The sequence below is a fragment of the Antrostomus carolinensis genome, unplaced genomic scaffold (genome assembly GCF_000700745.2).
Source record: "Antrostomus carolinensis isolate BGI_N321 unplaced genomic scaffold, ASM70074v2 scaffold52452, whole genome shotgun sequence".
In the NCBI taxonomy this organism is placed as follows: domain Eukaryota; kingdom Metazoa; phylum Chordata; class Aves; order Caprimulgiformes; family Caprimulgidae; genus Antrostomus; species Antrostomus carolinensis.
In genome coordinates this window covers 7,663-32,017 of record NW_010302722.1, presented here as the reverse complement: position 1 = coordinate 32,017, position 24,355 = coordinate 7,663, and the positions used below count along the sequence as shown (strand labels likewise).

Genomic DNA, 24,355 nt, shown 5'->3' with positions numbered 1-24,355 from the left:
CCCCGTTTTCTCTCTCTGGCTTTTCCTGCATTAGCTGACCGTGTGTCTTTTCTGTCTCTGTGCAGCACTACAGAGAGCCAACAGTTTTCACTCCACGGCATTAAACAAGTGTCAGAATTGGAGAAGAAAACTCCAAACAAGTGAGTAAAGCCTGAGAAGTGACTGTATCTTCTATTTGTGCTGTCTCCTGTTTTTCGGTTTCTTAAATGTTTATTTATCCTTTCCTTTAAAAGTTCTGTAGATGAGATAATAGAGATCCAGAGTGCACCAAATATTTCTTTTCCATTTTCTTGTCCTCAAAAGATCAAGTCCCCTTTCTGCGTGGCTGTTCTCTACGTTATTACACCTCCTGACAAGTGGTGTCCACTCTAATTCTCCATTTGAGAAAATGCACCCCTGTCCCAGAGCTGTGTATTCTGTCTCTAGCCCTGCTTGCACTGATTGCTTTTGGTAAGGTGCAGTGCTGGGTCTGACATTTTGAGTGTCACTTATTAGAAATGTTCCTGGAGGTGCCTGTTGACACCATCTACAGGTGCTCTATCACCTCTTTTCTGTTGGGAAAAACCTGGGGGTGTTTCTGGGTTACTGAAACGGCAACAGCACTAACAGTGATCCCAAAAGGTGAGCTGGTGAAGATAAGCATTACGAATTCTCGCTCTCTAGCACTTTCACTTGGTCTGGGCTGAGCCCTCTCTGCCCATGGGAATCACACAGGATGCAGTGATTTCAATAGCCATCGACTCTGTGCTTGATTCTCTTCTGAAACACAGCGCAGTCACTCCTCGCTCCTCACAGCTGGAGCTGCGGCTAGGTAATTCTCCTGGGCTGTGGTCCCAAAACAAACCAGCCCTCCCTGGTCGCACCTCTGCTGCTCCTAACAGGGTTGCCTGCCTTCCTTGACACAAGCCCATAACACATACAGGGATCCTACTTGTTTCAGGAGCAGAGCCTTAACTTCTCCAAAGGCTACGTGGACTTGGCAGCAACAGAAATCCCCTTCGATGCAAAGGGCAGCTGAGGGCAGGGTTAAAGAGCGGCTGTCACCACCATTCCCCAGACCCCGCTGTCTCCATGCCCAGAAACTGTGGCACTTGGTCACATGCACAAATCCCGTCTTTCCACTGCTGCACGTTTGTGTTTCGTACTTAAGACTGTCAGCACCCCAGTCTCACAGATACAACTGCTTTTCTAACCAAGTTTTGAGAGGGTTTGGGATGCTGGTAAGCTCACCCAGCTCCCATACTGGTCTGATCAATCTTGGCAGGTGACTAGGTGATAATAAGGCTAGTCCTTACTGGGGACTAGTAATTCATCCCTGCTAGTGGGATGAATTTTTATATCTCAAAAAAGGAGACAAGCTGCATCACTACTTCCTGGCACTGGGCTCACATCTGAGTTGGATGGATGCCTGCAGGTACCCATGAGCTGTGGTTATGGGAACTATCACAACCGATCCCATGGTCCTTTGGAGTTCCCCAGTGCCACATATCTGGGATAACTCAGTCAATCTCAGTAGAGGATGCAGCACGGGGCTATTTCATGGTCCTGAGAGGATGCTCCCACCAAGTTCGACTTCAGCAAACCATCACTTGTGACAGGCTGTCCCCAGAGAGGCAGGTGTGGCAGACAGGCAGATGGGCCATGATGGGGCTCTGTTCCTGGGGACTCACCACACCTCTGAGGTGCAGGGGACCCGCCCTGCCTTGCTGGAGCAGCTGCACGGGATATCCCACCCAGGGAAGTCTGTCCCGTGCCCGGGATAGGGGGGCAGAGCAGGGTACCCTTGAAAAGTCTCATGGCATCTGTGTCAGCCTCGAGGCTGTCTCTGAGCACTGCACAGCATTTGAGGATTGGCTTATAATCCTTCTGGCTTTGCCAAAGGCTTGGATTTAAAATCTTGCCTTAACTGATCTCAGTTTTTAAAAGATAAAACAAAAATTATGCTTATTCCAGGTTTGAGGAGGAAAAAGAAAGACTATGAGAGAGGAAAGAACAGAGGACTGGGGGTCACTCTTAATTTTGATTCATTTTCAGCTTGTTCCCAGCAAGTGCATAACTTAATTGTTTGCCAATTAATTTTCCCATTTTATTAAAATCTTCCGTGTGCTCCGAAGGGCTCTAGAGGGAGCTAAAAGCCTTTGAGAGGGAAGCGATGCGCTTCATGAATTTGTCTGGACCTCAAGTATGCTGTTAAAATGAGGTGTAAAGCACATTCGGCATATACTGGGAACAGAATAAAGGCAACTTTTACTCTCTGGAGGAACACTGTAAGTCTTAGTTTCTGTATTTAATCCACTTAATATTTGGTTACAAGAATTCATATTATCATCAGTCACATGAAAGAAAAATCTGTCTCCTTTTCAGACTTATTTCCCAAAACACATATGTTTCATAAACAGCATGAGGCATGTGGTCAAGGAAAGGAAATCAGTGTCATGATTATATTGGCTAAAAGGCTCAGAGCAGGATATTACCTTTCAAAATCTTTAATCCCAGTTGCACAGCCATAAGGAACCCCCTGCTCTTAATTTATCTTGGTCACTTGGCGTAGCTTTTGGGCCAAGCAGATTGTGATGATGCCCATGGGAACTTTTTTTTTTTTAAATCCTGTTTTGAATATGAAGCTGCAAATGTGTGTTCAGCAACTTGATTGGAATAAATCCATTATCTCTGTGAAAGACAACAAGCTGTGACTTTGTGCGAAGCCATATTCTGGCATGTGCAGGCTCTGTCCTTGTGAGCTAATGCACGCCCATGAGAGCTGTAGTGGGAAGTAGTTCTCCCCACGGGCACGTGCTGTTGCCCTGCAGCCCCCTGGGCTGTGGGTTTTAAGCCCTCACCTGTGTTACAGCTGTTGCTGCCGCAGCGGTTGCTGAGCGGTTGCTCAGCACATTTCCTCAGTGTGCTGAGCCATGATGTTTGCCCATGTCAGGAGCTGAAACCTTCAGTGGGTCAGGCTAAACCCCCATGGCTCATTTATACAGGTAACAGTGAGTTTTTGTCCTCGTTCAGGATTCTCATCTTTTCTCATTGTCAATTCACTATAGAGAATATAAAGGTTGATGTGCATGGGTGGGAAAGGAGGAGTGTTCATACTGGGGGTGAATTGTCAGGGTAGGGTAGGGATAGGCTGTGAAAATGAAGATGGGGTAGCTCAAGTTTGATGCTGCTTTCTTAGAGGACCATCATGGTTTTTCTCTTTCTTTCTTTTCCCTTTCCCTGAAAACTCATTGCAAAAAGATAAAGAAAGCAAGACCAGCAGCAGACCAGAGTTATGGTATCCCTTTAACCAGGTGACAAAAGCTGGATTTGACCCCTTGTTGCTGGTCCCTATGGGAGTTTCTTAACAAACTCCAGCACATCGTTTCCCTTTGTTCTTGACTGAACGTAACAAACTGCATTAAGACTGGGAATGCACAGGTGAGACACTGAGAGGAAAGGAAAGTTGGCCTCTGTCCCTGGTTTACTGTTTCTGAAGTCCACATGCAGGAACTGTCTTCTCTCTCTGGTGTGTTGCTTGTGCCCTTATGCAGCTTTTCATCCCTACATAGAAGAACCAAAGTTTGCTTTGTGAACCTTTGTGGGTTTCAGAACTACTAAATGAGTCTGGGAGTTAATACTTCAGCTATAAATATACTTGTCATTTTAAAGCTTGACGTGGTAATATCTTGGCTCTGGGATACTTTTCTTCTGTCCAAAAATTATTTATTATGTAAAATTCCCACAGGCACAAATATTGGAGAGCCCTCCTCACTCCCTTCAGGTGCAGGTTACCTCCCTGCTTTTGTTTCCAACAGGTCTAAGTCTGTCTCTGCTAGTTTTGGTTCAGGACCTTTAGCAATTAGTTACCTTGCCTGATCCCAGGAGAGCCCCCAGCATGCTGCCCGTTGGTCTGGCCTGGGAGGCTGCAGGGTTGTTTCTGTCCTTACTGCCTGCAGGTGGTTGGATTTCCCATTTCTTTCCCATTCTGATGGACAGCCCTCTCAGAAGTCATCCATTTTCTTTATTTCTTGTAACTTCCCAAAGCTTCAAAAGTTGCTGGTTGTTTTGACTGCCTCTGCTTTTAAGGCCTGAAAACCCTCTAAAGAGGGCTGGTTTTCCAGAAAGTTTCTTGGAACTCAAAAGCTGCTTCAGTACATCCAGCCAAAGAGTGGAAGCAGTTCAGGTCCATCACGGAAAATGTCAACACGTTTGGCACAGTGCGCATGCACGTGTGAGTGAGGCCATAAACTTCATCACTGTAGGTCAGCTCTTGAGGTAAAACTGTATCCAGATGACTTTTTAACTTTCTACTCCTGTTCTTTAATTGCAAACTTTATTTAAGACGAGCAATACAAATATGATAGTAAAATTTGTGTCTTTGGCAGGTTTCCCTCTTCTGTCCAGCAAGAAACCTGGGCTACACTGGAAGGACAGCTCAGCCAGCTGTCAGAGTGGACCTGGAGTGGATCACTCCCAAACACAGGTATGAAGGAGAATTGTGCAGGACAAAATGGGCCTAACTACTGTTGGGCATGTCTACTCTCAGCAAGCTGTCTGAGCATCCTCTGCTCTTTCAAATAGTTTTGGTTCTCACAGTAACCAGCAAAAGTTGGAGTTATGCCTGTGCTATACACAGAGAGGTGATGTGGATGCTCTGATTGATATAACCATTCCCAAATCACGCAGCTAAGTGGCATTTGCTTTCTGTGGGACCTTGATCGCATGGAGAGTTAGGCACTAACCTGTCGCATCAGCCAATGTGCAGGCACCACCACCCTGCCCTTCCCTCACAGCATGGGGTTTAGCTGCCACTGGGATTTCCTCTGTGCTTCAGTTTCTGCCCAAAAGAGAGGAAAATCCCCAAAACTCTGTCCCCCAGTGCTCCTGAGCTGGCTGTTGGTCTGCCCATGTGGTTGTAGGGCAGGATGGAATGTGTGGCATGTTGGGCGAGGCCAGGTGCCAGCAGTGGGGGGGTGAGAGGGTATCACATCAAAGTGGCTAAAATGGCACTTGATTTCTGTGCATGCCAGTACTGGCCTTGGAGTGCAAGTGTGGGAGCTGAGTTAAGGGCTTGCACAGTGCTGGCCACAGGAAACCTGGCACAGGAGACTGGGGGGGTTTCAGGCCATTACAACCCTTGGATGTAGGTGTGCCTGTGTCTAATATTTACCCCTTGCATCCAGTGGGCAGAAGACTTATTTTCTTAATTTGCAGCAGTCCCTTGGCTCCACACCTCCCACAGCTCCAGAGCATCTTCGACTTCTGTCAGGACCCAGGATTTCCACTGTAATTTTTATAATTTTTTTTTAATATTTTTTAAGGCTGAGGCAGGGTTGGCCTGTCCCAAGTGCAGTGCTGCAGCAGGAGTCGTGACCGACCATCCTGAGCATCCTGGACTCGGAACTGGGCGGAATGGGGACCAACCCATGTCCTCTGTGTCCTAGCCTGTTGTTCTCATCCTTGGGTTAAATGTGATTAAAGTTGCTTGACCTCAGGTCTGCGTTAGAAACAAATCAAGTCTTCCACATCCACGGTGGTAGTTGAAATCCGGTCCAGGACAATAGGGTCAGGAAGGGAACGTCCCAGGGGAGCAGAGCTGCACAATGCTGCCTGGCTGCACTGTGCTCAAGAGGGGTGACTCCGTGCTGCAGCTCCCACTCTATAAGCAGCACTTGGTGGCCTTTTTCTTACTCTAAAGAGGGAGGAATAAGAGAGTGTTTATTTGTTTATTGATGTTTCTCATGTTTTTTAATCTGAGATCCTGGCCAATATTAATTTTAGTCATCAAATACAACTGTGAAACAGGGTAATCATTATTGCCTTACTTCTGATGCTTCTGGGAAACAAGAAGTCAGACAGATTAACGGCTTCACCCATGTGAATTTGGGAATCTGGCACATAAGTGGAAAAAGGAATTGAATCTTCCCACCATCCGTTATCACAGAGCATTGATGATAAAATGCCTCCCTTTTAAGAAGGAAAAAAAGCTCTAGTTTTGGTCTGCTGGCTAGATAATGTGGGCATTTATCCCTGTTACTTTTTCCAGCAGAAGATTTCAGTGGCTAGAGTAATGAATTTAAATCTTCACTAAAGGAAAAATAATCATGAGAGAACTAATTGAGTTGTTTAAAACCACTGTCTTGCATTTTACAATCTTTTCTGGATCACTTCATTCATTCCTACCCATGCTATGTAAGCATGCAATATTATAGAAGCAGTTGGAGAGGATAGATGATGGTCTCTTGTGCTTGCTGGAAACTCTAAGATGATCCAGGTGGAAAGCACATGGGAGAATAGATGAGATCTGCTTTTGTTTATTTTCCTATAGATAGAACTGTTTCTTTCTAAGAAAATATTAAAGGCAATTCATAAATGTATGACAGATTCTTAGCAGGAATTACATTATTTTTAGACTATTAAAATTTCCAGTAGCATTAGATCTCCACTCCTAGAGAAATATTAACTCTTTAGGGAGAAAAGCTTTTCTTCATATTTTATTATAATCTACATATGTATATGTATATAAAGAAAACATTGTTTGTTACTATTATATTAAGATTGAAATTAAAGTAATATATTAAATAATATAATATTTTATTTTCATAGTTGGCTTCTTATGAGAAATCACCAGAAGTTGTAAGGGGACATTTCAAACCCTACAGCCCAGTATTTCAAAGAAAAGAAAAAGCCAGAGAGATGCCTGAAGACATCCGTCTCTATGTGCACCATTGTCCTTTTCAGAGTAGCACCAGAGGTCCTCCATGGACCCCTCCTCGAAATGGCACACTGGCTGCTGATTTTTCTGAGGCTGAAGATACAGACAGTGACATTGGGACATACACAGCCCAAGGCTGGAAGGAAAAAACCCAGAAATGTACATCTGAACCAGAAGATTTTAACAGGAAGACAAAAGTACCGTCGTGTGTGGATTTGAAAGAAAAAGATGACAAAAATAGAAGGCACCCAGAGGAAAAGCTTGAGCAAGAATTAAAGCAGGCAAAAAAGAGACTGGTGCTTTGTACTCAACAGCAACCCTTGTTGTACGATTCAAAAGGGGCTGACTTAGGTGGAACCAGTACAGAGTATCAAAACAAGGGAGCAATGAAGACTTCAGAGAAGGATACTGACTGGAGAAAAGATGAGTTCAAACTATCTGATTGTCCTGTGCCCCTCTCATTTGCAGATGATGCTCCACCAGCTTTGACAGTTGACACAAAAGACGCTCTGAGGAGTCCACATGCAGTTGCCAGGGAATGTGCAGCTGGCCGGCCAAAATCACCACTAAGGCTCATAGCTAATGTGATCAAGAGGTCTATTTTGGAGCCTCTAACCTCATCTCCAGAGGGACTAAAGCAGGACTCAGACAGCAAAGTCAAAGCCTCTTCAGAACAAGCTTTCTTCAGCTTCCCCAGTACTACTGGCTATTCCCTAAGCCAAAGGAACAGTAACAATAATAGAGCAAATAACACTCAGCCACAGGTGCTTAAAGTAGGGGAGTGGGCAGGAGAGTATTTAGGAAATGGAAGCCTTCTCTCAAATCCATCTCATTTTTCTGTCTGCTCTGAAAAGACATCTCCAAGGGATTATGCCAAGGAGGTATCCTTCCCAGTCTACAGTCCTCACACCAGGCCTTCCAAGACAACCAGTATACCTCAGAAATCATCTTGCACTAGGATGGAGGATGTCCCAGGACTCCTGGAAAAGTTTACCTTTAAAGAGACTCCTCCAAGGGCTCCCAGGGATGACATATTTATCTATAATGAAAAATACCTCCTTTCATCTCCAGGGGCCAAGAACACCGCCAAGAACAGTCTGGATGACTCTGCGCAGAAGAGTAGTGTTGGGTCACTCTTTGATAGACTGAGAAGTAAAGTTTGTGACAGAGAAGGGAATTCCTTCATGTCATCTCTGCCTTTCACAAAGGACCATTCTCCAGAAGACAGGCTATGTTATTCTTCCACAGGTGAGGACCCAAGTGGAATTATTTATTTCTAATAATAGCACTTAACATTTAAAAGACATCTGTATGAACATGCAAACATATATCTGCAGTATGTTATGTTTAATTTGTAGTTACTTTCTCCATAGGAAGACTTAAATACTTTTTTGGTTAAAGTTTAGGAGTTGCTTCTGGTTTAAAGGAGCAGAGTGGATTTGCAAGCAGAGCGCAGCACTCTGGGCTCAGGTTTGGTCTGCTGCTCGCTGCTGTTCAGCTGTGTCTGGGGCACAAGAACATACTGGCGGAGGTGGAAGGAGTGATGGGGCAGAGTGGGATGCTGTGCAGAGCAGTCACTGTGGTGACATGGAATGTGTTGTGAAAGGGGGAGCACAGTGGGCAAGCAGAAGTACGAGCACCACCAACTCGAGTGCAATGTAGAGTACATTTGCTATCTCTTTCCATGAGGGGCTCAGTGCCTGAAGCAATAATAGCAAGAAGCTTTGCTTTGTGCATCTGCTTCCTCAGCAGGTGTCTCTTCAGCTCTGCTTTCACAGTGACCAAACTGTAGACGTACTTTTGGGAGCTTTGCGGTGCCATTAATATCCCCTTGTTTTATCTGGGAGGAGATAGCACCTTATTGACCTACTCTGACCTATTTGTGCGTCTATTTGGGCAGTGAGTAAAAAACATCAGTTATTATGTTTGCTTGCAAGTATTAAAATTATGAGTCTAAGAAATATTGATGTCAGACAAAGCAATCTGAGTAATCTGAGCACAGGCTCAGAAAGAATTAAGTGCATCACAGTTTCAGGTATAAAAGATGAAGTATGAGTGCTGCACCCACCTGTCTTTCTGTGTGATCCATCTTTCCACCTGGTCACTGCAGAAAGTTAGTTATTTAACTAAACTTTTGAGTTTTATTGGTATACCTGTTCGTTTCTTACAGTCTGGGTTGCAGTTTAATAAAGTAACCCCAAAATTGTGGCTGTACTGCAGCATTGAAATAACAATCTGCATGTAAAATATGAGGTCACTGAAATGTTCCCAGTGATCTGTCAGATCTAATAACTAGGCAAAACCAGGCATCCCCACTGAGCCAGAGATGCTAGGGATTGCACTGAAGCCACAGAGAGTTCCTGGTGTTCACACTTGTCATGCTATGGTCTCAAATGGGAGCCTTTTTCTGAGCCTATAGGCAGGCATTACCTATCAGCTAAGGCAAGCTGTCTTGCTCTTAACTAGATGTGTTACAATAATTAGTATGTTGTGTTACCAAAATGGGAAAAGTTCTTGTTAGGTTTGAATAATGCTATACTTTGTTTTAAATATTTTGAAAAATGTGCTGGTTTAATATGTGTTGCATTCCTCTGCTGTGCAAGCCAAAAGAGGAATTATTCAATTATTATAATTACTGAATATAGCCATTGCAGTCTCTTTAGAAGAAAAGAATGCAACTTTGATCTAACCATTTGCCCAGTAATCTGTCGTCTTCAACGTTTCAACATTGCAACTCCCTGAACTTTTTCAAACATTCATATTTGAGTAAATCGGACTGGTAAAGAGCCAAGTCCCGTTTGGCTCTGTAAAATGGCTTTTCTGTCTCATATTGGCACTTCTCTGAGGCCCAGGCTTGGCAAACTTCAGTCATGAACTGATGATGAGTTTTAGCCCACATTTACATGTCATTATTTTTCTCTCTCTTGACGTTTACCATGAGCCTCAGAAAATTTATTTTCTTTAAAGAAAAAAAAAAAATACTCCCAGCACCTTGCAGAAACCAATTTAATGAGGCTTTTTCTCTTACTCCTCTTGGCTCTTTGCAGTAGGGCTTTTCTATCCGTTTTGAGGCCAGACAGACTTATTCTGTGCAAGTGTGGTTGGTCTTACATTATGCTGGTGTTCTCTCCCTCAATGGGCTGTTGGCTTGCGGAGCCAAAGAATGAGCTGGGTGACCCAGTGTAAAAGTCATGAAGTTTAACATTTTAATGTGTCAACTCCTTGTCCAAATCCTTGCAACTGGCAGCTAAATACTGCCTATCCCACCCCTTTGGAGATGGGAAAGATTAATGCTCAGCCATCTATAGTAGTACATATAGATGCTGTGATACAGAAAAGTGGGGGGGTTGTTTTGTTTGTTTGGGGGGTTTGTCGTGGGTTTGTTTGTTTTTGTTTTTCCAAAAATAAACTTGTGGTATTTTTCTCTAGCTCTGCATAAAGCAGGTTCATTCAGTGAGGTAATCTCTTACTATGCTTTTATTAGTTGCTTTAAATTTGAAATTTGCATCTGGGGTACAATTTAAAGCATGTTTCTGGTCTCTCCCACAGGGACATAGCAAAAGAAAAATAGTTAAGCAGAGCACTGAGTGGCTGCCCTTTTAATGCTGAAAGCCACTGTCCCACTGTTTCTATATCCCTGAAATGTGGCAGGGCCACACATCTGGGAGCCAAAAACTGTTGCTCTTTGCTGTGTGTTTCTGGATAACTCCTTGGAGCAGCCCATGTTTCAATCATCCACGTTGTATTAGCAGGGAACATCAGTGCTGTGAAATGTATACGCAATAAATGTGACGGAGACCATAACTGTCAATGTGCACAGGTAGATCCATCAGATGCCTCATTGCTAAGTAGTTTCATGTGGTCCTTTGTCCTTCAGGCTTCTTGGGTGGAGACAATGAAGGACCTTGCTGGTCACAATTGGGTGGTTTTTGTCTCACAGGGCTTTGGGTACCATGTTCCTTGAAAGGCTGAGCTGTTTCGGAGCAATCTAAATGGCTTTTCTCTGCAGAGCAGGATGCAAATACCTGGCTCTCCATAGCAGATAGGCATTGGGAGGACTGTGGATGTTATGAATCTCTTCCATGTTCAGACATCAGCTTCCTCATGCTCATGAGATGGCCCTTGGAAGTCTTTGGGGAAGTCATTGACCCTCTCACTGTCTCAGAAAGGTGCACAGCTCCCGGGTCCCACTCCTGAGGAAGGGGCAGGTGCCCTTGTGTTACAGCAGGCTGCTTTTCCTCTAGACCTTGTAACGCTTTTTAAATTATTGATACCACTCAAAGAGACGAACATGGGGAATCAGTCACTTATTCCCACAGCTGAGAGAAGAAAGGGAGCGTGTAATTGCTTGTGTTTCCAGCTCTGCTGGGCTGTAAGGTTTGCCACTTGCGTATTATGGAATTTGATTTCACCAGCAGCATGATGCAGGGAAATCACTGCAAACTTTGGGTTGCACAAGGAAAAGCAAGGTAGGTGAGTTTACTCCTCAAAAGGAGTAGTGACTGTGGTACCTGCCATGCCTTCCTCCATCTGCTGCACTGGGAAAGGGCTTTACAGCTGACTGTCCCTGCCCGGGGCAGAGATGGGATGCAACTGTATTTGCACTCTGGTCCGCAGAGCATGGGGCAATGTGTGGCACCGGTGTGACCCCAGCAATCGTGAGCCATCCGAGAGTCCCCAGCAGGTCAGCAAGCAGGAGCTGTGTCTCTCCTCCGAGTGCCACAAGGCAGGGAGGTGTGGAGTGGCAGTCTGGGATAGTCTGGAGCAGGGGAATCACCTGGGAGGCTGGAGACCCACCTGGCATTTCTGCCAGGGCTAGTGCACCTCCTCCTTCCCAAGGACCTGTCCTGCAAAAAGGAGGGCAGGACCCAGGTCTGCTCCACTGGACCCTCTGAGCTTGCAGCTTCATTAAGCACAATAGTGCTTCTAGAATTGAGATTGCTAAGAAAAATCAGAATTTCTGCCTCAAATTACTTGGATTTGCTTTTATTGCTTTCCTACTAGGATAAGCATATTTCATGGATCCTGATTTTAAATTAGAGTTTGAGACAGAAGTCCTACTTCAGGACTAGGATTCAGGACAAGGCAAAGAAGAAACATTTACACTGGAAGCATGGGAAGTGATTTAAATCTGAATACAACTTGCACATAGAAAGCCAATTGTTACTTCACAGATACAAAGAAAAATGGCATTGCTAGCTTTAAATAATGTACATTTCCAAGATGTTGCCCAGCTGTTAATCATTAACCCCGTAGCAGGTTGAAGCATAGACACAGATGTTCCAAAAGCGGTTTTATTTTCTGAAATAAAGAGAATGAAGCTATGAATTAGACAAATTAAGAAGAAATTCAAATATTTACACCCAGTTGAAACAAGATGCTGGAAAAACAGGCATGATAAAATTGCTGCAATTAAATGTAATTTAATTTATAATTCTGAAAGCATGCTTCTTCCAAAGGCAGCATTTTAGTTTTCCTTATGGAGTGTATTGTTGTGATGTATGGATTTTCCTGACTTATTATGGCATTTTAATCAACAGTTCAATGATGTGATAATATTCCTAAAGCAGAAAATAAGTGACATTTGTTTAGACATAATTAATGAAATATTTATGTTGCATGAGGCTGTGTGATAAAGCCTTGTTCTTAGTCCATTTGCTTCTGATTACATTTGTGATTTTTTTATATGACCAGACATTCTGACGCCAACTATTTTACACTGAGCAGATGTCATGTAGTAAAAATGGGTGCCAGATGCTACAAGCCACATAAGGGTAATTTGTTTAAGAGCTGGCTCAGACTTTTTGCATTCAATTACGCTGTATAGTGAGCCTTATACAATCATTTGGGTAATATGGCTAACTTCAGATATACATGTTAATGAATGTTGAGTGCGTTCAGAACAGCACACTACATGCAGGGTGCTCAAAGAATTAATTTATTTATATGTAATACCTGAAAAAAATCAAATATACCCAGACAGAGTTTTTGACAGGGATCAGAAATTTAATTAATGCTGTCAGCTAAATTTCCAAATTGCTCTAGATGCTGCTGATGAGAACTCAGGGCAGGTGCAAAGTGTCTGTGTAAGTTAAAGAACAGTATTTTTTGCTCCACTGACTATTTTGTTCCTGCGTTTTAGGATGTGAACACCTATCTGTCAGAAAACAAGCTACTGAGTATTCTACTTCTTCCTCTGATGATGAATTTGAATCCCAGCCTTCATTAACACACAAGGTAACCTTGACTTGGAAAGCAAAAGATGTTTCCTCGGATGGACTGTATTTAAGATTTATCATATAATTTTTGGTCTACAAATTGCAATTTCTCAAAGTGTGGATGGGAACACTTTATCAGTGGAGGTTACATGTCATGGGGAGAAAAATGCATTAAAACTCTTTAAGACAGATGAAAATCAAAATTACTGTTTCCTTTTTGGATCTTTAATTCCCCCAGGTTACACCAGCATTGACAGAGAAGGTCTTAATTTGACAAGCAGACATGTTTCACTGAAACCACTTTGAAGCTGCATTCTTAAGTGGCCTTAATATGTAGCTCAACAAGCAAACTATTGAAAAAATTAAACCAAACAGATGCAGATTTCCCTTGGGGGATATGCAACTTCATTTGAGAGGCACTACAGGCAGGTTGCCTGGAAAACACTGTGTTTGCTGTAATCAGCATGAGTGCATGAGCCATGAAGTTGCACCCAGACCCCATACGCCAAAAGGCGGCTGTACACAGGGGTCTCCGAGCCCTAAGTGTGTTCCTGTTGTGGTTAGCAGGAGTGGTGGGGTTAATGCACCAGTGAACTCCTGATACCCAGTTCTGATTTGAAGAAACAGAGCTTTTATTGCCTGCATAGCTCATCAGAAATGTATTTACCTCTTTCCTGTGGAGGGAATATCAGTAAGTGGAATTAATAGTATGAGGTCGCCTTTTGATTTGTTGCTTTGAGGGGAAAAAAAGGAAAGCAAAGCATGGAGGCTGCCCAGTACACTGAAAAAACAGCAGAGCTGAAAGCCAGGTGGGGATTTGAATGGAAACCCAGTTGCACAGCTCCAGAGGAACCCAAGTGCCATGGGGCAGAAGCGCAGCAGTGTGTGGCAGCGCGTACCGCCAGTGTCTGTGTCAGGATGCGCTGAGATGTCAGAACTCATCACTTATCTTTCCTGTTACAGGAAAGACAATCTATAGCAAGATAATATTATGGTGAATTAAATAAAGTTTAAACAAAAGAGAGAAAAGAAAGGAAACACAGGAGAAAACAGGATAGGAGCAACTCCCAAGAGCTGGGGCAGCCTCAGGGACAGGCAGGACAGACAGCAGGGACAGCAGCACTGCTGGGGCCCCTGCCAGAAATGGAGGAATGAGCAGCTGTTGCACACGGGCGTTAGCAGTGACTCAGTTTTGATGTGTGTTCCCTGCTCAGCTTGTTTCTCTCGGCTGCCTCCTAGCACCTCTTTCCATGCCAGCTCTGGCTGCTATTTTGCCAGTACCGCCATTTTTCTCTGGCAAAACTTGGTGGGAAAAAAATTAGTGGCTTCCTGGCTTGTTAGTGTTTTAATCATCTTGTCTACAGTGCTCATATATTCTGTCTCCTCCAAAATGGGAAAAGCACAGCCTTGAAGCACTTCCAGACGGCTTGGGTCAAAGGCAAGACGGAGCAAGCACTGTCGATTCCCTCGGCCAGTTCTGCAGTATGTGCTGCCCCGTTTCCCAGCAGCAGCAACAGGGCCCCCAGGGAAAGGCCAAAAACCTCTGTAACACGGTAGAGAAATAAAAATGGGGAAGGTTTTGTATGGCTTCAGGTGGTGTCCTGTGATGGCTGTTTCTTTCAGATACATCCCTCTTACTGGGTTACAAGCCATCCAAAGTGAATTTTACTACTTAGCAGCTAAAGCAATAGAAATGGTTTGAGTTTCCTTAAACTGGTGCTCCCCCAAACTGTGCCTGGCTTCTTCCCAAATTACTGTGATGCCTGCAGAAACCATGTACAGTGGTATGTTGTATACAGTTGACTTTGTGATTTGGACATTTTTTATTGACAGAGACAGTTCACACTCAGACTTGCAATAAGAGCTTGTAATGTTTCAAAGTCAATGTAGGCAAATGGATTAAAATATTCCTACATTAATATTTTCATTTCAGGTAGGTTGCCCCAAGCGCACTGCAGTAGCTCACCTCACTTTGAGCAGGGTGGTCGGATTAGACGATCTCCAGAGGTCTCTCCCAACCTCAACAGTTCTGTGATCCTGGGGAAGGTTTGAGAAAACCTGTAATGGCATACTTATGCTTTGATTGCCTTTTTTTCCTCTCTCTCTCTTTTGTAGGCAAAAAGGACTCTCAGAAGGAGAAGGAAGCTGGAGAAAGAGACAAAGCAATTGATTAAACAAGAGGAGCTGAAGAGGCTTCACAAAGCACAGGTGAAAATGTAGCTCACAGATGTCCTATTTGTCTCCCAGGGATGGCTAGCGAGGATGGGGGGTACTCAGTGTGGCCTCTGCACCTTCCCTCGCTCCTCGCTGTGGCTCACTGCCTTGTGTGTTGAAATCCCCCCAAAACATCAAGGGTAGGAGATGGATGTGGCAGGGCCTTGCATCTCTACATGTGACAAATTCACGTGTGCCCCAGGAGATCATAATTTGTAATTGTGTATGAAGGAAAAGAGGGAGTAGTGACTGGCAGTAAGAGAAAAATGCATGAAAGAGATAGAAAGGGGAATTAATATCAGCTCCTGAGAATGTAAGAGACTCGGCTGTCATCCCTGCGCACTACAGGAGGGTATGAAAATACACTGATGGTTTTTGTTCTCTCTCTGCCATAACAAAGAAAGTGAACCATTTTCTTTCTTAATGATGCAAAGTCATTTCACTTTATACAGGCCCTGCTCTTTGGAAAATGCTGCTAATATTTTATTATTTCCAATTACAGTTCAAAGATTTGGTAATGCACTTCTGTATGACTTGGTCTCAGACTGTGTTCTCTCTGCTGTCAGAATTTTTAGTTACCACATATACATATCTACATGCATATATATACACACACAAAAATTAATTACTTATGTGGCCATTAGCACATTTTGTGTATGTCTGTACTGTAGCATAGGGCAGAGAAACCTAAGCTAGATTGAATCTTATTAATTTGGGTTATAATGGTAATCAAGATATGGTAGTGGGAAGAGCAGGCTTTTTGAAGGCAAAGTTGTCCATCATCTTCTGTTGTATTACTGTAGCAGTTAGATAGTTTTGGCTGGAGCTTCCACTTGCTATTTCTGTACCAATATTAAATTAAAAAAGAAAGCTAATAAGTTGTCTTTCAGGTGTGAATCTGAAATCTCTGTTTTGGTAGACATCACTGCTTTTGCAAAATGTATGACTGAAAAGGAGAGAAATTTTGTATTTGAACCAGACAGTGGATTTTAGAAAATGCTGATATCTAGCTATTACTATGAAATCTCTGACAGAATAATGCCCATTGGAAAGAAAAAAAAGTACCTTATTTAATCTAAAGTAAGAACTACTATGTTACACTATCTATCTGAGAACTGTAAATTATCTCAAGATAAAATTAGATGCCTACATGTCTTCTTATTTTACTGCTTTGTGGAAATAATCAAACCATCTTTTGTGTTTGTTAGGCTGTTGCCCAGGGCTTGGCTTGGTATTCCCTAACACAGCCTGAAATGGGAACTGCTGAGCATCTCTCTTTGACAGTTCAACCTTTTAAGGTGTTTCATGCCTATTATCCACATGGCAGCACTGAAAATCTTATTTAAAAGGGGATGGGCCAGTGAATGTAGAAGTCCTTCCTAAAGTGCCACTGAATTATCACTTCTTAACTATTAGACCCTTTCCTCCCTGTGTCAAAAACTTGTGAAATATGAAAGCAAAGCAAACAACAGAACCCCATGGACAACAAAATAGCCAGCAAAGCTTTCTAGCTGTAATCCTTCAGTATTTATGAGCTTTATTTGTGTAGCATCTCAGAATAGATGCTTCTGAATGTATAAGGTATTGACTTTTCACACCTTGCAAGACACAGAAATGTTATCAATGATCTCTGTTTTACAGTGAGAGAGCTGAAGTTCAGAAAAACTGAGATTCTTTTAGCACCTATGATACTTACCCACATAAAAATGTGGATAGATACCTAGTGGAATTATTAAATTGCTTAGGCGCCTAATATGCTCAATGAGTTTGCAAATCCCATGACTCCTCCGAGACCTTTCAAGCTGTTTCTCTAACCACAGAGATCATCTTTTGTCTCTGAATTTTTAAGCTGTGTATGTAGCTTTTATATCATTACAATTTTGCAGGCAGTCCAGCGCCAACTAGAAGAATTGGAGGAAAGACAAAGAGCTCTGGAGTTTTTTGGTGTCAAATTGGAGAGAGAACTAAGAGGAGAATCAGGTAAATGAAGCAGTGTTTGTTTGTTTGGTGATGGTTTTGTGACCTTTTTAAAAGCCAGAGGGTTTTTAATTATTGTCATAGAAATGGAGTTCAGTGCAAAATCTGAAATGAAAGAGTAACTGGAAGGACAAAACCAATTGTTTACCTTTTTCCTCAAATTCTGTTAGCTCAAGCACCTTTACACTGAATGCTATAAATCTCTGTTGGCAATCACAGATGTAGAATTATTTGCCTTGCTATTGAACCTGAATCTACATTTTTTCCCCCCTGCCCCATTTTTTAAAGTCCCATCCTGAGCTTAATTTCATCTTCTGGAAGGAACCAGTGAGGTTTCCAGGAGCTGTATCTCAGTTACCAAGCCAGCAGCAGCCCGTGCCTAGTAACAGAGTCCTTAATGACTTCTCCCAGGGTGTGAAAAGCCATTAATATGATTAGAGCTGGTGGCCATGCTATAGCAACAGCAGCATGCAGGCACACAGACCTGAACCGTACAGCCTTTCCCCAGGGGGTAAAAGACAAGCAGGACGTTGTCCTGGCCCTTGTTGGAGGCAAGGTTTTCCCTTGCCCAAGTCAATAGTCCCAAGCACCCAGGACTGCGGCATCCTCACGCCAGCCCAGCCTTACTATTGCTCCCCAGAGTGCATGGGGTGAAGCTGGGGAGACCTCTGCAAAGGGATGGGACATCCAGGGGCTCCTGCCAGGCTGAAAACGGGGATGGGAGTGTGAACAATGCATGTAGGGATTTCAGAGAGAACTGTGGTTCTGTGCTGAAAGGACTCCAGGAAGATGACTGCCCAATTGCAAACCTCTCTTTATCTACCTCTGTTTTTGAAAGCTGAACCTTGTGCTTTCATGAAGGGCAGTTGCACAACACTGAAAACCTGGATATGTTTTGGCACCTGATCTTGTTGTTGTCTTAGCTAGGCAACCCAGCACAATATCTACATGCTGGCATTTTTAATGCCATATTTCTTAGCAGTTATCGCCCCTATTCCAACACTGAACTAATCAGGTCAGCAAGAAAGCATTTGCCCAACCTTTTATATTTATTAACTGATTTCCTATAATTGATCGTGCAAACATATTTCAAATGTTATTTAAAAGGCTAGCATCTTTTTTCTTAAGTGAAAACATAACCTTTTATCAAATGCCACCCACCTTACCACCTGTGAAAAGGTCTGCTAAAAAGACTTTGAGGATTTGGAGTGTTAGCTTTTTTGTTTAGTGCCGAGTTGTATAAGGGTGGTTGTTTTTTGGAAACATCAAAAATACAGAGGGACAAGAGGCTTCTAGCTCTTGGGATAGACACGGAATACCAGAATAAATGGCCTAGAGCCATCTCTTGTTTTTGCTGTTTTGACAATCGCATTTCCTAAAGAAGGCTGTCTGCCAAGAGATTGATGCTTCTCATTCTCTCCCCATCCTTAGTAATTGGATTGCCCTCATTAAGGTGAAAGTACTATTTTTTCTCCCTGTTGATTGTTTGTGTGTAGGTGGCCAGTTACAAATAGGGCAGATACTGAAATGTAGGATGTTACTGTGTCTCAATAATTCTTCTGGTGCAAAAGCACGAAGCCATAAGTTGCCCAAACAAACTGGGAATGCTTTGTTGCTTGTAATATCGTACATGTAATGATGCAGGAATTAGTGAGTTTAATATTCTATTCAACCTTCTTAAAAATAATGAGCATTATTGTTTAATGAATGACCAGTGTTTATTAGGTTAAGTTGTATTTAAGCAGGTCTGTGCTTATGCAATTCAAGTGATTTAATAGGTATTATTAAGGTAATTAGAAAATGATCACAGTTCAGCAATAATATTGAGCTGCAAAGGTTGTGAATAACCAAGTTTAGAGACAGGCCTGCAAATGCTGGTCTTCAGTGACATTTACGCAACTCTCCTCTAATAATTCTGTAAGGCCGGGATGAATGGCCCCTTTGTTAGGGGGAGTTATTCATTAGCTCCTCAACTGAATTAGAAGAGAACGTGTGTGGGTGTGAAACAACTGCCATGAAGACTGATGAGCAAAATGAGGCTTTGATGATCTTCTAATTGTAGTGACAACAATTCATGCATTAAAAAAAAAATCAGTCCTATGAATAATTTTTCATGTCCCTTATTCCCTTTATTCTGGTTCTAAATATCAAATAATAAATCACTGATGTACCATGGCTTTGTTTTCCACTGACATTTGTGGAAGCTTATGGAGATCTTCTGCCTACAAGAAAATACAGAAATAAAAATCTCGAAACACGTTTTCCACTGAAATTAGCATAACCGATCAGTTGACTAAACAAATCATGAAGAATGATGGTAAAGCAGAAAATCAGTGTTGAGAGAAAGTTAAGGAATCTCCCCATGTTTTGGAAGGTGAACAAATATCTGCACATGTTACAACTAGTTTTTTATTTCATTAGGAGCATATCCAAGGCTTCTCAGAACTTTCAACAGAGTAGAAAGGCATCCGTTGAAAAGCTGTAGGAATAAGGAATAGGAGAACTAGCTATTCCTAAAAAGGTGCAAATTGGCTGAGCCCCCTTTATCTCAGCTTGATGTGACGCATCAACAGAGAACAGCAGGTTGAGCTTTTGAGAAGAGTGTTCAGTAAATACTCCTCTGCAGCCTGTCATTCTCTCCGAACTGATGAATATAGAAATAGCTGCAATGTAATTAGAAGAATATCTGACTTTCAAATGGGATACAGGTTAGAGGAGACTTGGGTAAACCAGGAGGAAAGTTTTGCTTCAGCAGTGCTGTCAGGAAAAGCCATCACAGCTCCCAAAACAAACTCGCAAATTGTTTTCCCCTCTAACCTTTAAAAAGATCTCTTGTATTGCATTACACTAAAGACTTCCTGGGCTTGTTCTACCCTTGGAAAGCATAAAGCGCTCCATCAGACTTAAATAACTATTAATATTATTATTAACAGACGGGGAAAAAATGTCCCTGGGGACACTTGAGGGGCATTTTGTGGGATGGAGAAGGAGGAAAAATAAGGGCTATTTTAATTTCAGCTTGGATTGAGGATTATGCTAAAATGAGTGGTATTTTTGAAAAGTGCATTACTCTCTGCTTACCTCAATCAGCCTATAATGCAGTCTTTTATTAGGGATATAGAGATTTTAAAGTGCAAAGAGGGAACCTTAAAAAAAAAAAAAAGAATATTTTTGTCTAATCAAGAAAACAGGAAAAAAAAGAATAGTAACCCTCTGTGTGCAGGACATACGCATACCTGCAATTGCAATGGTTTTTACTGACAGTAAGATAGATCAAATTTTGATGATAACTTGTGATGGTGGCATAGGAAGACCTAAGGCTCTGAATACTAATGTTGCATCCCTGCATTGGATCTGTGAGAAGCTGCCGTTGGCCTGTCCCAGCAAGAACTGCTCCAGCAGTCACTCTGAGAGGACATTTTTTTATCACCTCTTGCTGGCCTGGAAGATCCCACAGGAATATGTCCATTACTGCCACATTTTAATGGAATCGGGCAGAAATCTGACCAAGATTGTTCTGCCCTCTCCTGCTCCTCCCATTTCATGGTAACTTCAGACTGGGGTCAAATCCTGAGGGGAAATTGCAGAACTGCACCCAAACCAGCAGGACTCCTGTCAGTGTGGCGGTCTGTGTAATTCCTCTGATGCTGGCAGGAGGTGACATGGGCTCTCTGGGATGACAGTGCCTGGTGAAGGCAAACAAATGGGCTGGTGATCCCAAACAACCAGCAGTTTCCCTCCTGCTCAGGAAGATTGCTAAAGGGCTATGTCAGGTGAGATCATTACTGACTGCAGGAGACGGGCTATAAACTGCTGTTCTTGAATGGAGTCAAATCCAGTTTGACATTAAAGTGAGGGACAGCTGAAGCAGTAGAGGCAAGAGGATAATTCCTGGGCTGATGTCCTGGTCTATATGATTATTTGAAAGAAAAAGCTTAACTTTCAAAACAAAAGTGTTTTTAAATCTAATGCATCTTTAACTACAATAAACAAAAACATTCAACCAAGTGTAGACAGGAATGTTATACCTGTTATACCCTGACATTACTGATGTGAGTTACGTATCGCAAAAAAATCTGTTTGAACTCATCTAGGCTTACAAATGAGAATTATCTAAAGTGAACATAAGTGGTAAGAGTATTGGAAGGAAAGACAGTAATGCACACTTAACTCTCCTATTTTAAACAGATTCAGGCACAAAGGATGAAACTCAGATGCTGCATGAGTGGTTTGAGCTGGTTCTGGAGAAGAATAAATTAATGCGTTACGAGTCTGAGCTCCTGATTATGTAAGTAAGGACAAGCATTAGCGCTAAAGATGGGGAAGGGTCAAGGGAAAAATGTACTCACATTACACCTGAACACCTTACTGTGTGCTGCAGTTTGAGATTGTCATGGAATAAATATACCCAGAGTAGCTACAGTCTGTTTTGAACACAGATTTGCAGTTGAGCCCTCCTCATCCTTCCCTCTCACAGTGGCTCAATTATTTCAATCCTATACAATACGCTAAACCAGTATAGCATATAGATGCTCTGCCTTTACAAAATGTGAGTGAGTCTAATGAACACTGGGGCACTTTCTTCTGTGGAAGCAAGATAATATGACAAGTTTATATCAGTTTTTATTGAACATAGGAGGAAAGATCTGGGATCTCAGTACAGCGATGAAATAAGCAGATACACCAAGCAAATAGAAACCATCTCAGATGCCACTGTTTGTGGTTGATGGAAACAATATTGGCTGTAGCTCCCTCACCTCGACTCCTTGGAAATGCACTCAACAGATAGGCAGAGGTGACTCAGCTATTTTCTCCCCTATTTCTGGGCAATGTGGGAAGGCAACAATAACTGCAGCAATCATTTCTCACCCCTGGATTTCACACCAGTGCAGGCTGCTCATTGCCATTTATCATTTCCATATCACTCAGCCCCCTGCACTGTGTGTGGGCCTGTAGCCTGGCCACCAGCCCCAGTTGCACCCCAGTTTCTCCCCAGCTGTGCTGATGCTGCCAGGGGCCGAACCTTCTTGTACCCCTTGGATTGTCACTGGGTGTTGTGGTAGCAATGCTTCCTGCTCACACGGTCTGCAAAGCAGAGTAAATAAAACAAAAGCAGGCTGGTTTGATGACTGCAGGACACGAACTGTTGTTGTCTGGATGTGCTCACGTGTGTTAATTCCTTGCCTCACAACCCGTTCCTGTGCAGAGGACCTGGCAGGGCCCTTCATGTGTGACAGCATTCAGTCCTATCCAGAATCAAGTTGTTGAGTGTGAGAGCATTCAGTCCTATCCAGAATCAAGTTGTGGGTGCCACCAACAAACCACAGCTGGTTAAATCCTTAAGTGTTGCAATGTATGAGGGAGCTTAATGTGACGCATAATGCAAAATGTGGTAGTGGTACTTCTGGCGTTGCTGTGGCAATGTGGGCACAGGCAAAGCTTTTAGCCTTGACTGCCCATGAGGAGAAAACACTGGATAAACAGAACACAATCTCTTGGTTGAAATAATATAAACATATGTAATTGCAAAAAGCTTATTCTTTAATGTATTTTTAATTGTACCTAGAGCCCAAGAGCTAGAATTGGAGGACCACCAAAGCAGGTTGGAACAAAAACTAAGAGAGAAAATGGCCATCGATGGTAAGTCAAAGGGGAGAGTATGCTCCAGCCCACAGTGACAGCCCATGCCCACACGAGACCCTGCTTGCTCCAAAAAGGACCAGAGTGGCTGAGGCTCTTCCTCCTCTGCTCTTCTGTGAGTGCAGCTCAGCCAGCAAAATGCAACTTGTTAGATCTTCTCATCTGACTTCTAGTGAAGACAGCTAAGCTAACCTGCCAAGTTTTACATTGAACTGGATCAGAAGCATTCACACATGTAATTCCACTTATTACACCATGTAGGCAGCAACATCCAGCTAACATGTGGTGATGGGCAGCAACAGAAAGTAATTTCTTCAACCACCTAAACACAAAGAGGTTATCTGCTTTTATGTTAACTGTAGCATTACTGGTTACTGCAGCAGTATTTTGGAACTGCTTTTAGGTACTTGAGATTACAGTTTGGGCTTGTCCTTCCATTCGTTATTAGAAAAGAGAGCATGGGGAGGAGGAATGTAGGGAGAAGGAGGGGTTCCTGCATACACCAGCATATCCTATTGTGTTCTAAGCATGTGGAGTGTAAGTGATGGCAGTTTTCAATACTTTTTCTGAAAAGCACTTTTCATTTTCTTACGGGTTCTACATTTCATGGCTGGGCTTTTTACCTTGTATAAACTAAATTTAAACTCCAGCTTAAATGTTTTTATAAATAAGTAGTGCTCTTCCTACCACTTCCAGTCCAAGTTTTGCTAAAAGATCTACTATAGGCTTTAGAAGCCTTAGTGATCAACCTTACCTGGCCCAAATGCAGGAGAAATTTTCCCTAAACTGTAACATGAAAAATATTAATGGCTATTGACTTCATTTGTCATTGACTATAATATTAATTCAAGCTGTACATCAACAGTTAAAATTCAAAGCATTACAGCAGAGTGATCTGGATTTTAACCTCTTGTTTTGTGATCTTTTAGACAGCCTTAAAGATGAGATGGATCTGAATGAGGAGAATGAAATTTTTACTGAGATGATGAAAGTGGTTGAAGAAAGGGACAAACTCGTGTCTACCTTAGAGGAGCAGAGAGTGAAAGAAAAAGCAGAAGACCAGCACTTTGAAAGTATTATATTATCTAGAGGCTATCAGCTGAGCAGGATTTAAACAGCCACGTGCAAATAAACATGATTTCAGCAATGTTTGTAATAACAGAGATACAGCCTTCTGAAAAATGAAGGAATTCAAATTTTAAATCAGTTTGTTTGGGAAACATGTCGTTTTATTACCAAAAGTTCTTAAGCAATTCTTTTGCTCACACTGGAGTCATTTCACTATCAGCCTAAAGGATCACTGGAATATAGAATAGAACTGAATTTACCTGTCTGATGGACATCAGAGTCTGTGAAAGGGAAATCAGAGCACTGTTGCTTTCTTTCAGTTTTATTTTAATGCTCAGAATAGAGTTTCTGAGAAACATTATGACATCATTTAGTATTTTTGAGATGGCATTACTTTCCATCTGTTTGAATCTCTATGTGATTTTGTTAATATTTTGGCACAGACAAGCCATAGTGAACTATTTGAAGGTCAGAAAGCAAGAGTCTCATATAAAAATAAGGTTAGTTTTTATTTCTGGGAGGTCATTTGACTACTAACTAC

General features: G+C 42.5%; 1 protein-coding gene across 1 annotated transcript; it reads left to right on the top strand.

Moving 5' to 3' along the window:
* The first annotated feature begins 6,678 nt into the window (after nucleotides 1-6,678).
* On the top strand, nucleotides 6,679-23,860 carry LOC104521771 (MICAL C-terminal-like protein). Its single transcript, XM_010163868.1, has 7 exons — nucleotides 6,679-7,945; nucleotides 12,840-12,934; nucleotides 15,031-15,123; nucleotides 17,016-17,109; nucleotides 21,295-21,394; nucleotides 22,673-22,746; nucleotides 23,676-23,860. Exons 1-7 carry the CDS (start codon nucleotides 6,679-6,681, stop codon nucleotides 23,858-23,860), a joined length of 1,908 nt encoding a protein of 635 aa, XP_010162170.1.
* The last annotated feature ends 495 nt before the right edge of the window (nucleotides 23,861-24,355 follow it).

Excerpts from the sequence above, each read along its gene's own strand:
- LOC104521771 (XM_010163868.1), top strand. The coding sequence starts at position 6,679 with ATGCCTGAAGACATCCGTCTCTATGTGCACCATTGTCCTTTTCAGAGT. Across the intron at positions 15,124-17,015 it reads AGAGGCTTCACAAAGCACAG|GCAGTCCAGCGCCAACTAGA; the intron begins GTGAAAATGTAG and ends ACAATTTTGCAG. Across the intron at positions 22,747-23,675 it reads AGAGAAAATGGCCATCGATG|ACAGCCTTAAAGATGAGATG; the intron begins GTAAGTCAAAGG and ends GTGATCTTTTAG.